An 18043-nucleotide genomic window follows, 5' to 3' on the forward strand; every position below is an offset into this window, starting at 1 on the left:
ATAAAAGTTTGTCAGGAACTCTTGGAACTTTAGAAGCAGCTCAGAGCTTGCTTTTCTTGTTTCTTCTTGCCTATAGCTTAACAAAGAACATTTCTTTCTGTAAGCTAAAGGAATAGCCTAACTGTTTGAACCTCATGTTGTAAAAGCTTCCTGACAGAATTTCTAAAGTTTGTTAAAAAAAAACTTTGTGATAAATTCAAAGCTGTTAAAAATATGATTAAAAGCTACCAATCAAGGAGTTTGCAGCCCTTGTCCTTAATTGTCTGTCTAAATAATATTTGTTATATAATGGTTGAGACTCCCTTCCCCCTGTAAGTCCAAGAGACACTTTGGGTCCTATTTTGGCTCTGTTTTGAACTAGTTTCAGGGCCCTCAACATGTTATTTTATGGCTGTATGAATAAGTTTTCTGACCTGAAAATGGAGAGAGTAAATACAGCTATCTCCTAGGGTCATTGTGAGATCTAAATAAGATGGTGAATATAATAGGCTTAACAAAGCAACAGATGCGTCTGAACTTCATATGTACTAAATGCAGTGGGGCAAAAGTAGGTTCACAGTTGTGAGGATGCAAAAAACAGTTTATTCTTTTATTATTTATTATATCATTTTATATATGAGCAACTGTAAACCTACTTTTGTTCACCCTGTATTGTCATCAAATTCACATTGATCTTTGACTTGAAGTGATAACTCATGTGTGACAAAAAGCTGTTACACATACCTCGTTACCCTTGTTTATGATGCACTACCACTCTGAGTAAACAGAAAAACAGGGTAAAAAATAGAATCTCTTATTTAAGCAAATGCTAACCTGAAATTTTGTTTATATCACAATGAGAATTCATGGCTTTATCAACATAACTTACCCATTAATAAATGCTTTTAAAAATAAATAAGAGCCCTGGCTTGTGTAGCTCAGTGGATTGAGTACGGGCTGTGAACCAAAGCATCGCAGGTTCAATTCCCAGACAGGGCACATGCCTGGGTTGCAGGCCATGGCCCCCAGCAACCGCACATTGATGTTTCTCTCTGTCTCTCTCTCTCTCTCTCTCTCCCTACTCTCTCCCTACTTTCCCTCTCTAAAAATAAATAAATAAATCTTAAAAAAATAAAAATAAAAGTAAATAAGATAAACAAGTGAAAGTGGATATCTCTACAATTTTTTTTTTCAGGAATTTTTTTAGGGTGACTTTGGACATTATTTAAATCTCAAAATTCTTACATCATATCTAACAATATGTTCTTGGTTTGATATCCACTCTTTAAATTCACATACTCACTTCCCTAATTAGAATTTAGGGTGTTGTAGATATTCGATCCTAACACGCCTTGAAATGTTTTACAGATTTATTGGCCTGCTGCAAAGGAACGGGTGGAATTATGTAAATTAGCTGGGAAAGATGCCAATGTAAGTATGAGACTTTAAAAATATCTTTGTTTAATTGGTACTGATATGATAGTAAATATTTATATAGGGTTTTATTGAATTAATGACATTAGTGTACTATTTTTAAAGCTACACTAACTTATTCTGTGTAAAGATTATGGTATAAAATATTTCTACCTTGCTAAAAGGAGTAACATTATTCTCAGAAATGTATAATTACCAAACTTCCTATAGTGTTAACTCTGAATATTATTATTTTTCTTGCAAAAAAATCTCAGTTGCATTTAAAATATTCAAAATAAGCCATCAGAAAATATTATATTTCTAGGATTGTATATTTCTCATTTACATGCATGTTCTTTGTGAATGTATACAAAGTCCTCAGTTTTAGCATTACATACAATTGATACTTACTTTAATTTGGTTTAAAATTAAACTTACAAAACATAGAAGCATTCTTTCAAAACTTGACATGTACAGATATTAAGAAGGATTGGTTAAAAATGAATGAGACAACATTATAGAATAAAAATGAGAAATGTTTTACTCTAAAATTTACTGAAGCATAATTACATAAAATACCTTATAAAGGGTAAATAGTGGAGTCCTAATATAAACTTGTACTTTAAGCTAACTTAAGGATGAGAGAAAAGCCTTATAGGTGGGTATGACTAAACATACTTATCTTTGGGGTGACCTTTCTGGATTGCTTTTGCGTTGTCCCAGGTGCCATGCATGCTCCCCCACATGTTTTTGCCTGTGTTGTCTCCAGCAACAACTGCCTATTCTCTTCATCTGAGTGCTCTGATGTAGGCCAGATGCTCTGTGTTCTACTCTGACTTTTTGCACTGTGGAGATAGGGAGAATGGCTTTTTTCCCCCCCAAATAAATCACTTCCTGCATGTAACTCAAGATGGTAAGAGGTTCTAACTTTGGGCAAAAACATGGACTATTGAGTCTTCTTTTGCAACATCCTCTAAATGTTGGCTCTGATCACAGTAGCCCAGGGTAACTAAGCAGAGCAATGCCTTCATATTTAGTAGCAACAAATAGTGTGTGTTATATGAAAGCCAAATAAGATTTTAAAATTCTCATTTTATTAATGTGATAAAAGTAACATAGTATGACACATGATGCCTAACAAATTAAGCAGAAGGCTAGAAGATTAAGAATCTGAGACAAGAAATTTGTTCACTCACTTGCTTAGTCATTTATTAAACTAATATTTATTAAGAGCCTAAATATGTGTCTGAAAGTGATAGAGCATCTGTTGTCATGGAGCTTTCACTCTAATGAGTGGTACAGATATTACCCAATGAGTTACATGTAGTCACAGTACAGCAAAACAAATCAATCAAAACAAAACAAAGTTTTGATTATGCCTAATTTTGTACTCAGTTAGCAGCATTAAATGTGACCTTTTCAGACACGTTTATGTTGGTAGAAATGTATGAGGGAATGGTAGCATCAAATGCAACAGAAAACAATTTTTATGTTTATTTTACTAGAAACGAAAGAGATTAAACTGGGCTAGAATATATTTTTCTTTCTCTCATGTCTCTAATCTCTTCACCCTGTTACAATATCCAAACTCCGAGCAAGTGCCTAGGTCTACAAAAGCGTCAATAGTTTTTGAATTTGTGGGAAAAAAGATGCTTTGGTTATGAAGATTTCAAAATTACTCTGTTGATTAATTTTGTGTAGAAGCATGCCACAAACAGTACAAATGCCTTAATATTTTCTGTTTCACCAGTATTGAGTGTATGATAAGGAGACAAGTAGGAAAAGGGTGTTTCAAATTTACTCCAGTAAACTAACATCAGTTTTCCCATAGAGTAGATGAGGGATAAACACTCAAGGTCAAACAGTCAGAGGAGGTTTTAATTGTGACAGTGTTCCCATTTCAGTATGTTCACCAGTTCTGGTTATATAGTAACTCAGTTGCCCCTATTATTAAGCTAAAGCAAAGGGTGATAAACTTTTCTGGAGGTGGCATCCTAGAGCACATAGGACCCAGCGGATGAAAACTATCCTTCCAATTCCGTTGTATTGGGGAGCCGGTAGTAACCTCTAACCTTTAAGCACAGCTACTGCTAACCCAGGATTAGAAAATTGGGAAGATTTTCTCCTTTCCCTGACATCTTTAGAGTCTGGTGTTTATTCATGTCGGGATAATACAAGTCTTTGTCTCCTTTTTAATTTGCCCCTTTAAAATAACTTTATATTTTAGCATTCCTAAGAATAGCTAACACTGTTATAGCACTTACCACGTTCTGGGAGTTGTTTTTAATGCTTTATAATCTCATTTAATCCTATGACTACTATATGCTAGATTTTATTGTTGTTTCTCATTTTCTGGATGAGAAGACTGAGGCCAGAAAAATTAAATGACTTGCTCAGTATCACATATCTGGTAAAATAGTGAAGCCAGAAATTGAATCCAGAAGTTTTGCTCCCACAGTCTGTTCTCTTACACAACACTGACGACACCTTACACATAAAGGTCTGCGCTCTCCGTGTAAGGTCTGAAATCTGTAACCCTCCAATAACTTCTCTCTGCAATGTCACCATGATATGGATCCTCATTATTCAGCATCGCACAGATTTCTGCCAACAGAGAACTGAGACAAGTGTGGGGTTTTATTGACACCTTTTACTAGCTTTGGCATTACCCTCTCGTTTCCCTTCTCTCTGTAATTTTTACCTCATTCCCAAGAGTGTGTTTAGAATTAACAAGTGTTTGTAAAGACTGTCCCTTTCCACAAAGGTACTATATAACTGAAAAATAGTGAATTATTTACCATAATGAAAGTTAGCTAATTAGGGTGGGGAGGAAGCAGAAAATGAGGGAACAAAGGAGAACTATTGCACGTTGTCCAACAGTCTCCAGGTTACTTCAAGGAAGGAAAGAGATGGCAGAAAGCTCTTCGGTAGTACCTTGTTTCTGCTTAGGATATTTTTCAAAAGAAAGTTACTAAAGAAATGTCTTCAGTCCTGACTACAAAGAGTGGGGTAGTAAACAGGTCACTCCAGGCAAAAGAATGGTGCAGGCAGCCTGGCCTGTGTCAGCGGAACTGTGGAATCTGGAGGCGTACAATCTGTCAATAGAGACTTTACATAGCATTAAAAGGGTGCTGCTTTTCTAAAGTTCTGTGATACATTTTATTTTTTTAGAACATCTGAAAGTGAAACAAAGTATTCATTGTAAAAAGTTTGCAAATTACACAGAAATCATCTGTAAATGTTTCATCCTCCGTGAACATTACCCAGAGATAGCTGGTGACATTTTGGTGTTTATTCTTCTATCTTATCTATTTACTGTTTTTCAGAATGAAATCATTGTATACATAGCCCCTTAACATTTTTTTTCATTTCACAGACTGCTGTATTTTCCCATGTCATTAAATTTCTTTTTATAACACTACTTTTAATAGCTATACTGCATTCCTCTATATATTATTTCATCAATCCCCTATTGTTAGAAGTTTGGTATAAATCCAGTTTTAGTTTTTGTAAGTGATGCTGCCCATGGAAAACCTCATATAAAAATCTGTGAGCATCTTTGACTATTGAGTAGAATCACTGGTCAAAAACTATAAAAATTTTTATACACATTGCAAAATGGCCCTCCGGAAAGTGTATGTCTCTCATGTGTTAACCAGCAGTGATGTTCATGAGAGAGTATATCTCCCATACAGCTAATATTTAATTCTAAAACATAAGTGAATAAAGTAAATATATGAAATGTTTACCAACAAAAAGTTATTTTTGTTGTTTTACTTTGCACATTTTTTATTACTATTTAAGCTAAATATTCTATGTAGTTGTAAAATTATAATTTATTTTTGGAATGGCATACCGTACAATTTGTTCATTTTTAAAATTTTAGTGTGTTCCTTTTCCTTATTGGTTATTTACAGATTTTCAAGATTTGAAAATTACATATAACTATATATATATATCACATATAATATAAAGTATATTATTACTTTGTGATCCACTGATATAAAAATATTCTTTCCAAGTTGTCTTATTTGATATAGATTTTTAAATATTGAAGTAATTGTAGCTCTCAATTTGTTTTTCTTTAGATGTTTAGATGTTTAGATGTTTAGAATGTTTACCTTTGCTCTCGTACCACCACTGTGTTTAGCTCTATAGAAATCTCCACTGTTTAATCTTCCATTTTTAAGGGAGAATATGATATTTGGATTTTCATGTACTTGCTCTAAAGTGTTAAATTATTTTCAAAACTATAAGACGTGAGCAGATGTCTCTGCAGACGGGATTCTATCTGAGATTTGCTAGACAAACCTAACATGCAGCATGATGACAGGCATGAGAAGAATGAACAAAAATGTTTGATGATCACAGTATTCTGAAACATATTCTAAAAATAGAAACAGACCAGATGCCTGAATTATGAGTGTCTTTCTATATGTAACCTAAATAAAGTTAACAAATTATAAGTCAATTACCAGAAATATATATAAATATATATTGGATTTAATTAGACTATATTTAAATCTAGAGAATTACTCATATTTCTATTTTGTTAATATTTTTCCAGGTATATAGAGAGAGACTACAATTCCAAGTGTTAATACATAGACTAAAACATATTTGTCTTTCTCCAATTATTAACTCAGTTTTATATTTGTTTTATTTAGTTATATATACCAGTGTGGATGTCTGTGAGAGGTAAAATATTGAAACAAATGTCACTTGAGAGAATTTTAAAAAGTTGATGCTTGTTTTCTCTCTTTCTCTCCATTTCTCTCTCTTCTAATGGATGAAAGGGGAGGGGAGTAGGTGGGAAGGGGAGTAGGTAGGAGAAATAAGGGAAGGAAGGAGAAGTTCAATACTTTTTCTAAGAGGAGTACATATATATATTACTCAGTGAATTGAATTGTTTGGTCACAAGCAGCAACCCTTGCCATTGTAAGCAATAACTGAGAAACTGGCCAGCTTTCTGAGAAAGTTGAAAAAACTGTTTCTCAATGTTATCTTCCTTCATGCCTCACGGAATTATACTACCATTAATAGCCATGCAAGTCACCAAGTGAATTAAATCAAGTTAATTATTGCTCCTGCTCTTTAAACAAAACTTAGAAACTTTGTGTATAAAAAGAAAACAACAGAGAATCTTTGAGACAAAAAAAAATAAGTTACAAATTAAAGGGGAAATCATTGTATAAAGCTTTCACCTCACAGCACTGGTTTGGCTGAAATGTCCACTTCAGGCAATTTTGAATTGAGACCTTATCTTTTAGGATCTTTGTTTCTCAGGTTCTTTCCAAGGAAAAAGCCAATGCCTTTTCATTGCCTCCAGGCTGCTTAGAGAACCATTCTCTATCAACTTCAGTACAGAGATGTTTGAACAATGTTGACTTTTTTTGTCAAATATATATGTCGGATGACTCAGGATCCATCCATACCTTGTTCTACTCCATGTCAGCCCAACCTAAGAGAAGGGTGGAATTTCCTAAGTCCTTGAGGATATTTTACCAAGTCAGAAACTAGCATAATAGGTTACTTTCCTGGGCTAAACTATTCCTGGACAAGCTGAAGGATGTGAAATGCTTTAGGTGTGATTCAGAGCTTTTTCTTTGTAATAACTAAAATTATATCTCTTACGTGTGTAAAACTTTACCCTGGACCTATTTACCTTTATAAACAGTGCTGTGTCTCTCAGAGTCCTTAATCTCTCTGACTCTGTAATTTGTCAGCTGGAAAGGAAATTGTTTTATTTCTTTTTACAAATATTTAGTTTAGAATCTGGTAAAACTAATGTCTTATTCACCTTGGGCTACTATAACAAAGTAATGCCAACTGGGTGGCTTAACCCACAGACACTTATTTCTCACAGTTCAGGAGGCTGACAAGGCCAAGATCAAGGTGCTGGCTGGTTTGGTTTCCGGGGAAAATTCTGTTCTGGGCTTGCAGAGGGTCATCTTCCTGTTGTATCTTCCTGCGGCAGAGAGTGGGAGAGCAAGTTCCCCAGTCTCTTCGTAGCCCGTAATTAGGATCCTGACCTCAGGACCTCTTCTTCAATTGATTCCCTCCCAAACACCCCATCTCCTAGTACCATCACACTGGGAAGTTAGGGTTTTCAACCTGTGAATTTCGGGAGGACACAAATATTCAGTGTGTACCAATTACCCTTCAAGAACTTTTGGGAAAATGATGAAATATTTGCCAGTGACTCAATCTCACCTCACTCCAGTTGTACAGGTCTACTCTTACCCTCCCCATGTACTATCCCTTGTGTAGATCTCACCCTTGCATACATCTCTTAAGGGAGGGAAAGAGTAAGAGATAAAAGTCCCTTCAGTGTGCATGAGTGAGCAAAATAAAAGAGAACATTAAAACCTCTTACCCCAGCAATGGAGCATCATTACAGTTTAGCTGGTGATTACATCCATTTTTAGACTTTCTGCCTGAGCAGTTCTTACATTACTGTGTCACCATCATTTGTTCAAAGCCATTAGTACAGCATATTCACTCTGTGAGTTAGGATTTTGTCTGAGACTGCCTAACATGGTGATAAGGGACATGAAACCAGTTTCCCATGGTGCCTTTCTGAAAATAGAAAAGAGGTTCTCATTTTCAGATACCTTGGCATGAAGGTACAAAACTGACATGATTTTGTTAAACAAGACTGTCTATCAGAAAATTGTCTTAATAAATATAAAGTGTTCCTTTTGGGGGAGTTTACATATAAGAAATATGTGGGAACATATACTAGACTCATGAAAATATTCAGGACAATAAACATGTCTGTAGTGTGACTTGTGCATCTTTAGATGTGATTATTTTTTTCAGCATACAATCTAAGCAACCATATTCAGTGATCCTGCTTTTATTAGGCTAAATATTCCTATCTGAGAAAGAAACATCCTTTACTTGTATGGCTGAGGGACAACTATTGTCCTTTTGTATAGTCTTAAGCAACATAACACGTGCTCATTTCATTAATTGGGATGTACAAATTCTGAAGACATGCAATTGCTGGGGTGGCTGGATAGATACTAGGAACTCTGTCACAGTATGCTGACATAGCTTTTCCCTGTATAATCAGAAGAGCCACTCAGATATTGATATTTAGTATATAGGGCAAGTGATAAACAGTTATTAAATATTATATTATCTAATTTAAACCATGTAACATCCTATTAATTAAGTTATCTGCTTTTTTAAATCTTTTAAATGTCATTCTATGAACTCTCCTACCAACCCATTTAGGTATTGGCATTTTGTGTGTGTGTGCATGTGTGTTTAGATTTTTCCTAACAATCCTCATAACAACAGTGACAACAGGGAGAAAGTGGAATTTTTTAAAAAATGGATTTCAGTGATTTCATAGGTTTTCAACTTCCATAGTAAATACCTGCCCGTCTCTTGAGTAAAGTCAATGTAGAATGAAAGTGTGCTACGGCCACGTTTTCTCAGGGGTTTTGGGGTACAGGAATCATGAAGCTATGGTTTAAAAATTGTTTCTAATAATTTTGTAATGATAAGAAGTCACTTATAGATGGTAAATTGAAAATAATATATAATAACAAAAATTATACGAAAAATTGAGAGTCACTATTTACAAGTAACTGAGGGATAGAAAATAATTATTATAAAGATAATGAGGATGTAAGAAATGTTTTTAGGCCTAAGCATATGCAAAACAATTAGAAATGTAAAAGTATCTTAAAAAATTGAACTTGGTGCAAAATATATTCATGAAAAAAAAAACAGAAGAGATTCTTGGAATAAACAGGAGTTAATCTGAGTCTTAACGGCTCTGTAATATTGAAAATAAAGAGAAACAAAGTGGCAGGGTGATCCCGGCAAGAAGAGTGGGCGGGACACATAGACAGGGAAATACATCTGTGTTCAGTGTTTGGTTCAATGTAGCTGAGACAGTTGATGTTACAAACAGTAGAATCTGTATGGTATAGCCAATATGTAGACATCAGAACATGATGGGTTTTGTTCTCTAGGGAATTCTTGAAAGAAAGCATGGATATGTCATTAATACTCTATGTATATTCATTATCTAGATCCCACTGGGTACCTCTATAGAGATGTGCATTCTAGCAGTTAATTAGTTCACAACCTTTAAAACTTCAAAAAGCTTCAAAGTCACTTATTTAAGCCATAGTTTCTATGGTAACATATTTTGCCACATATAATGTGCACCTTTTTGCCTAGTTTTTTGAGGGAAAAATAAGGATGTGCATTATACATGGGTAGTACTAATTCCAAAATATTTTAATTTTTTTACTTATGCACATGTGTTAAAAGTGTAACTCTAATAATACCCTGGAATTACAATAATCAGTTGTATATATAAATTAAAAATTGAATTAAAAATTAAAATGAAACATTTTTTTCTTGAAAGTTTGGGCCAAAAACCTGGGTGTGCATTATATACAGTAAAATTTGTTTTGCCTCCTTTGCTAAGACAGGTGTTTAAGCATTTCTCATAAATCTTTTTCATTTTCCCATATTTCTGATGATTTATCTGCTTAAAAAACAGGTGGCATGAATAACAATCTATCCAAAAGTTGAATCGTGTGCTAATGCTTTTTTTTTTTATGCTCAATAGACAGAATGTGCAAATTTCATTCGGGTACTTCAACCCTATAACAGAACTCACATTTATGTGTGTGGAACTGGAGCATTTCATCCAATATGTGGATATATTGATCTTGGAGTCTACAAGGAGGTAATATAATGAAGTTGCATGAAAACAATGCATTGTAATATTTTGTTACTTAATGCCTAAGACATTAAACAGGAAGATTTGAATGTAAAGATTGAGTCAAAATAGTTTATGAACTACATAAAAACTCATGTTCCCAGACACTTTATGGGTTGTTATTTTGTTATACACCTTATCTACCTAATGAAAATTTTTTCTATCAAATGTTTGTTTTTTTAGTGAGATGATCAAAACTGATAGTAAAATGTTGAAGTGCTTTTTTTCCCATGAACTCTATGTGTCTTTATTTTCTCTTGAGGTTCATTTACAACTAGAGTTGTATAATATGTTGCTGTTGGTAAAAATCCATTTGCCAAAGGACATGGCAATGGAATTGTATCTTATAAGAAATTTTGTTTTTCCCATTCAACAAATTTGACCTATTACTTATGTTTACAATGGTGGAGACTAAGTACAGAACATTTAATATTTTTCTTATAATTGTATAGGTAGCCATATTTGCACATGAACCCATTTTTTTTTCCTGCTGGACCAAAATTGATAAAGTGGGAATAAAGCATGTATTAATTAGGAGAAATGTATTCCAGCTATTTATGAGCATTTCAATAAATGAGAAACATACAGACTTCAGTGATTTAATTAATAACTAATATATTAACATGCCTTTTTGTGTCATCGATTGTGGCAGTCATGTTGCATAGATTGTATCTTTGGAATTTCACAACACTCTCAATGAAGTTATTGAAGTTATTACCTTTTTTACTCCTAATTTACAAGTTAGAAAAAAATTGAGTTTCAGTGGAATTAAATAACATGTCCAAGATCACCCAACTACTACATGGTCTAACAAGGAACTGAACCAAAGCAGTCTGTCTCTATGCAAGCCTGCACAACTGAGCTTTAGAACATGTGCTCTGCAGTGTATCTTTGTATGGGTTGATGGGTTGCACTGTCATCCTTATGTTTATGTGTATACTTCATGTGAATAACCACATATATTTGCAGGATAATTGGCTACATGTTTGAACTTAAGTCTGAGTTTATGGAACAGGTTTCTTTACATTGGCTTAATGGATTCATGCACAAATCAAATCCATGACTGTGGCTGGATAAATTTTCCTCTCTAACCAACTTGTCTAACCAGCCCAGACTCTACTGTTTGAAAATAAAGCAACCCTGATAGTTTAGCTCTGAACCACTAGGAGACTTGGCAACTGGAATCCATCATTCTTTGCTGCTTGTGTAATGTCCTCTGCTGAGCTTTGATGAAGGATAATATATAATAGCAGCTCACAGCATAGGGTGTAATTATATGAGATAGCCCCACAGCTTGGATGTGTTTTGAGGCCTGAGGCTAAAGGCCAAACTCACAACCTGCTGAGGGATGCGAAGAGTGTTCTTTAGCTCCTAAAAATCACAAGTGCTGAAAAGGAATTTACATGGAGCTAATTATTTAGCTTGGGACTGTCAAGAAGCCCAGGGGCCATGAATTTTACAAGTTCTCTGAGTAAGAGAATTGCAAGTGAAGGGGGGTATTGAGCCCTGTGAGTTTGCTGCTAGTCAGGAGTACAGGTAATCATATTCAGCCCTGCTTGAAGCTTGTTAATTTTTTAAATGAATTATTGGTCCCAAGTATTCATTGTTCTTCCAGAGGGAATTTGGAAGGCTCTTCCATGTTCAAGATAGATAAGGTTGCTCTGGAGGGGATGAGAAGACGGGACAGTCATATATATAAAAAGGATGGAGGCGAGAAGTGAGGGAAATCCCCTTTCTGGGGACTCCTGTTCAGTGCAGCAGGGCAAAGGGAAGAAGGATAGAAAAAGCTAAAATTAATCCCAGATTTCTGACTTTGGCAGTGAGTTAGAGAGTGGTGTTACTTATTGAGGTGAGAATAGTAATGAGTTTGTGGGGAGAATGGTGCTATGCTCTGCATTTGAGAAATGTCCAGGAGGAGGTCGTGCCAGCGGGGCAGTGGGATCTGGATTTCAGGACAGAAGTCAGGGCTGTTGTCAACAAGTAATCATTGGCACTTGGGGAGCCAGTGTTTGAATTATGCTCCCGTCGTTTACCAGCTCCTTGGTCTTATGCACATTGCATGAGCTCTCCAAGCTTCTGTTTATTCAGCAAAATGGTGATAGAAATACTAAGGACCTCACCGAGTAATTCTGAGGATAAAATGAGAAAATACAATGATTTCAAAAGTATTATATAAATTTCATATAAAAATAGCATCTGCTGTATATATGCATGTGTGTATATATACACACACACATGTACTCTGAAAAATTAGAAGTGCCTGATAACTGTTAAATAATTGGACTGGAAGTATGTTCTTTCTTCCCTCTGCTGCTACAAATCCTGTCTTTAAATAATGGTATTAATAATAACTTTGCCTAGTTGTGATGATTAAATATTTCCTATCATTCTTTTTTTTTTTTTTAGGTTTTAGAGAGAGGGAAAGGGAGGGAGAAAGAGAGGGAGAGAAACATCACCATGTGAGATATATTAGTTGCCTTTTGCATGCCCCACACTGGGGACCTTGCCCACAACTCAGGCATGTGTCCTGACTGGGAATCATACCTGGGCCACCTTCAGGTTTGCAGGCTGGTGCTCAATCCACTGAGCCACACCAGCCAGGATGTATCATTCTTATTGCTTTATTTCAAAAATATTTCTGTGTGCAGCTTAGGTAGATGTGTTTTTGCATAATTGCTTACAGTTAAGTAATTAAATGGGAAAAAAATCTTACAAAGTTGAAGTCTGCAAAGTTAGAGTACCATGTAATTCAGTCAATTATCTGTGGAAGTCCATTTAATCAGCCATTATTTTTGACGTCATTTTCCTGCTGGTGTCCTTGACTCTTGGCTCAGAGAAACACTTTGCTGCTATCTCCCTTCTCCAGGAGATTATAAGGGAGACCTTGTCCTCAGCTTCCACAAATAACAATTTTACAGGCTTATCTTGAGAATTTAATGAAATGTTGCACTTTGAAAACAGAAGTCTGTACAATTATAAGGGAGTATTTAGTACTTTGCATCAACTGTGACATTATCTCAGATATTTTCTCGGTTTTCTTTTTTAGCTCTTCACTATAATCTTCTGGCATACCAGGATTCAGCTTGCTGTTTCCTTCTACAATATCCCATTATAGGCTTTAGAGCCAACAGTTCTGTTTGATCTGTGGGGAATAATGTTCCCTCAATGATAATGAAACATACTTAAGAGCCACTATCTACAAGTGTTTCTTTTTTTCTTCCTGACAATCTCTAGCCCCATCCACGGTTGGAAAGCATGCCCTAAATGTGTTCTCACTGGACTTTTTTTTTGTGCCTAGTCCCTGCTATCACAACTTGTCATTAGCTGACTTGTTCTAATTAAACATGCTTGGACTTGATCATGTTACATGGTCACTGTGAGGCTACTAGTAATTGATTTCAACACATTTTAGGTTCATGAGTTTGAATTCTGAGATAGATTAGGTAAAAGCATGAACTTTAGAGATCTGACATGGCACATGATGCAGTAATAATCCAAGTCCTCGCTCCCTCTTGCTTCGCTGCTTGCTTTCTAGATAAATAGCACTGAATAGTCCTTTCTTATGACATGTGTGTGTGTCCCGGTAGAACTTTGTAGGCACACCATCGAGAGAAAGTGTCTGAAATTCTGAATTTCTCTAGCGCGTAGGCAGGGTGAGTCACCAGCCTTTTTGCTGGATTGTGGTGTTGTCATTGTTATTATGAATGTTCTAGCTCGTGGGACCATATTCATTATACATTCATATTTTTCTTGGAAAGTTTAACTTAAAATGTTATTTTTTCCTGAATATTAAAAGTATGGTAGTGTCATTTTGTCTGTGGCCACTATTGTACAAATAGATGTTTCAGCCAAAATAACTATGTGGCTTTTAATGTGTACAGTGTTTTCATAATAGTGAAAATACTGTAACAGGACATTTTTCACCCACATGCATCAATAGCTCAGTAAATGAACTGCCTACCTTAGAACATTTTGTCACTAAAATTACAAAATCCAATAAAGCTTAAGTTATTGGAGTAGTTGCAGCTGCTTAGGTAAATAGACCATAAAGCTATTAAAGTATAATTATTATAGTAAACTTATTTTTTAGATAATGAAATTGACTTATTAAGTTCAATAAGTTATTTATTAGGCTTAAGGAATATTTGTGTTTAATGGTGATATGATAATAATAGTGGTCCAGGCCTAATGAATTGATGAGTATATATTAGTACTTCTGATTGATAAATCCATTCATCAGTATTATTACTATTATTATTGTTGTTGTTGTTGTTGTTATTGTTATTACTATTACTACTACTTTAGGCAAACAGAGACCAAAACATGGGAATTGAGTCTTGCCAGAAATAATATTTGCTAAAGAGTTGAGGAGCACAGCATGATGCACATAACATATGCTCAGTTGGTTTTTGTTGAATTAATGAGTTAGAATTTAGTTCTTATCTCCTGTGTTCTTACTGATTCTGATACTTTAAGAAATCTCACTTTGTGTTAATATTTCTCATAACAGGAAGTTGTGTTCAAACTAGACACATACAATTTGGAGTCTGGCAGACTGAAATGTCCGTTTGATCCTCAACAGCCTTTCGCTTCAGTAATGACAGGTAAGATTAGTGACAGGCAGTTCTCACTTCAGGTGTTTTTCTCCAAAGGTATGTGCAGATTAAACTACATTTTCATATTGAGTTAGGTTATTTTGGAATCTTCCCCTATTTGGTTATAGTATTTTAGTGCCAAATCTCTCTATACTTAGCATCCTTATCAATACAGTGAGGTCTCAGCCATTCTTAATGTCTGCACAGTTACATTTTACATGAACTTTGGTTGAATTTTTTAATGCAAATGACACATGCTCACTTGTTCTGAAATATTGCATTTAAATGTCTCCAATTTTCTTATACTAAGCCATGTCCCTATAAATTTAGTCATTTCTTAAACATAATATGCTGCAAAATTTTTAAAGATTTAAGTGGAAAGATTAATAATAAGACATGAATGGATAAATTAATAAAATAAATGAATCAAACTATAGAGTACAGGTAATAGAATGTTATAACACCTTAACTTTCGAATTCCCCATAACCTGATTATATTAGTGGAAATGTGACATATTTGCTAGCACATTCAGTCTTCTCTTGCTTTGTATACATCTTAAATTTGCTTATGAGACAACTCTCCTGTTTGATGAAGGCAGGCAGTACTGTGTGGTCTGAAGACTGCTCCGAGGAATGTCAGCACAACTTCTGAATTTCAACCACGAGAACTCCTTTTGTCTTGGTTTGGTTCGTGAATGCCATCTCTTTTTATTTAACTTGTCTATCAAATGCTTGAGTACTCATGAGAGTGAAGCACCATGACATTTTAATTTTCACTTAGTGAGAACTCGTGATCTTCCTTTGAAGTGAAAGTGTATGTTTTTGTGTGTTTTGAAAATCAATCGTGACTAATGCTCAGTCATTATCCTCCAAAAAATGAGATGGAGGATTTGTGATTCTGCTCTGTCAAGAAGGGTTAACACACCCTTAATACAAAACAACAGACTGTGGGCACTGGTAACCCCTCTCAGGAATCCCTAAGTAATTTAAGTACAAAGAAGACAGTTTTAAAGTCTGGATCTGCAGATTCTATTTTGGGAGTAGAAAGATACAGTTTTCTTATTTTTCTTGTGAAAATGTTCAAGTATTTGCAATTTTGTTTCAAACTAATCATTTGTTTCCTTCACTCTTACCAAACTTTTTTCATAATGTTTTTACTGATTTGTTTGTGTGCTTCTAGTTTTAAAAATTTGCCCCACAATGAAATATCTAGGGGATGCATCAAGAGATGAAAGCAGTACCATATCAGCATCTACCTCATATAACTGGATTTCTCTCTTTTGTGCTTTTTTTTCCTTTGAAGTTGACTATTGGCATTATTTAGGTTGGTTGTCTCAATTAGTTCAGTAAAGACTTATTTAGATGAATAGAATCAGAGGATTTAGAAAGTATCTGAACCACTTACACAAAGACAAAAATTTAAAGATTATTTTTCTGAGGAAAATTGGACTTCAGTGATAAAACAATGCTGTTAGTTGTTCTTTTATTTAGGCACTTAAAATATTTAACTGCTCTGTAGAGATTAGCCATTTTTTTTTATTTTGGTCTATTAAGGGTAACCCATAGAAGCTGACTAAGAGAAGATTTCTTGAAATAGAAGCTTAGCTCTCAGAAGGGCAAGATATTGTACTACAGGGATAGAAGCTTTTCTGCTACCTCCCTCCACCCCAACAATGCGCTAACAAACACTGGGGAAAATTTGACCTCCCCTCCTTTTTTCCTCCCCCCAGTCCATTTGTCTACCACTCCTCCTGCATTTCCTCTCCCTTCTTTATTTTCTTTGTCTCCTCCTCCTCCTGTCATCTTCTACTCCTTCCTGTCTCCCCCTCCTCCACCTATCTTCCCAGCCACCTTTCCCCTCTCAGCCTCTTTCTTCCCCTCTAACCCCATTTCTTTCTCTCCCTCTTCCCCTCCCCTCCCCACCCCTCTGCCTCACCCTTTCCTTCTCCTTCTCTTTCTTCTTTTCTCTCTCTCCGCCCTCCCCCAATAAAACATGGATATGCACTTTACATAATAAACAGGACAAAGAAGTTTGGTATGCAGTAAAGGCAACATCATTCCTTTCTGTCCCTTTTCAGGAATTCCTGTTTATCAGAACTATTAGAGCCATCACTAGCTACAAGGAATGCAAAAATGTTATAATTACAAAGAATGACTTCAGTGCTGAAAGCTCCCTTTCAGCAGAGATTAGGCAAAGAGAAGCTGTGGTCACTGAGGTTGTGTTGGTTAAGTAAATACTAATTACACAATCCATTCCTCATTATGGCATTTACTTTTTAATATTTCTGTGTGTTGCTACAATGAGGAACTCCTAATTATGATATATCCTTATTTGTGAGGAGAAGGGAAAGAAGAGCTCATTCATAAGTGAATCCAATACACGTGCAGTTATTGATTCAGCGACTTTGACCTTTATCGTATTCAGGTATCTGTCATCAGCTTACAAAGTTCATTGTGTTATCTTTTCTTTAAGCAAATTTTTCAAAATATGAGTGTGAAATTTATGAATTATAATATCAATATATTCTGATGTTAAGCAATAAGCATCTTTGGTTTCATGCTGTGAAATTGGTATATTATAAACAGCATCCGCTGGTAAACTCTTAGAAGTCCTGTGTATTCTTTTCTCCCACCAGATGAGTACCTCTACTCTGGAACAGCTTCTGATTTCCTTGGCAAAGACACGGCATTCACACGGTCCCTCGGGCCTACTCAGGACCACCATTACATCAGAACTGACATTTCAGAGCACTACTGGCTCAATGGTTAGTGGTTTTCTCACTTTTGATTATTTTGCCTTGCTCTTCAAAAGATAAAAAACTCATTTTTATTCATTCAGCTGTGTTTTGGGATAAGTGATTCAACTCAGTTAAAAATACACTTGAAGAAATTTCTTACTAAGTTAGACATGTTGTGTATATAATAATAGCTGACATTTTTTGAATGTGTTATTGTTCACACTTCTATGCTCTGATTTTTTTGATATTCACAAATGACCTATGTGGTATATATAATTATTAAACAATTCTTAAAGATGAGTAAACTGAGTTAGAGGGAAGCTGTGGAAATTGATCAAGGTCTTACAGCTTGTCAGTTGCTCAGGCTTCAAGTTAGCCTCTTTCTCCTGCAGCCTCTTTTTGATGACTAAGCCAAATTCTGCTTATGAGCAGAATGGAAAGGGGTTAGATTATTCTTTTGTTTAAGGATAAGTTGTGTTTCGGTTGAGACATTTCCCTCCAAAATTTTAAGTGTATTGATACTCACACTAGTTTAATTACTTTTTTATAAGGATCATACGGTAGTC

At 35.1% G+C, this 18043-nt stretch overlaps 1 protein-coding gene across 2 annotated transcripts in view; it reads left to right on the plus strand.

Moving 5' to 3' along the window:
• The window catches only part of SEMA3D (semaphorin 3D), a 194516-nt gene that overhangs the window by 111818 nt on the left and 64655 nt on the right, over positions 1–18043 (plus strand). For both annotated transcript variants that reach the window (XM_045828294.1, XM_045828295.1), the window contains exons 4-7: positions 1348–1410; positions 9992–10111; positions 14655–14748; positions 17376–17504. In XM_045828294.1, the coding sequence (XP_045684250.1) occupies positions 1348–1410; positions 9992–10111; positions 14655–14748; positions 17376–17504 (406 nt within the window). The remainder of the gene's footprint in view (positions 1–1347; positions 1411–9991; positions 10112–14654; positions 14749–17375; positions 17505–18043) is intronic.

The sequence above is a fragment of the Phyllostomus hastatus genome, unplaced genomic scaffold, assembly GCF_019186645.2.
Source record: "Phyllostomus hastatus isolate PE091 unplaced genomic scaffold, TTU_PhHast_1.1 phas_scaffold_78, whole genome shotgun sequence".
Lineage (NCBI taxonomy): Eukaryota > Metazoa > Chordata > Mammalia > Chiroptera > Phyllostomidae > Phyllostomus > Phyllostomus hastatus.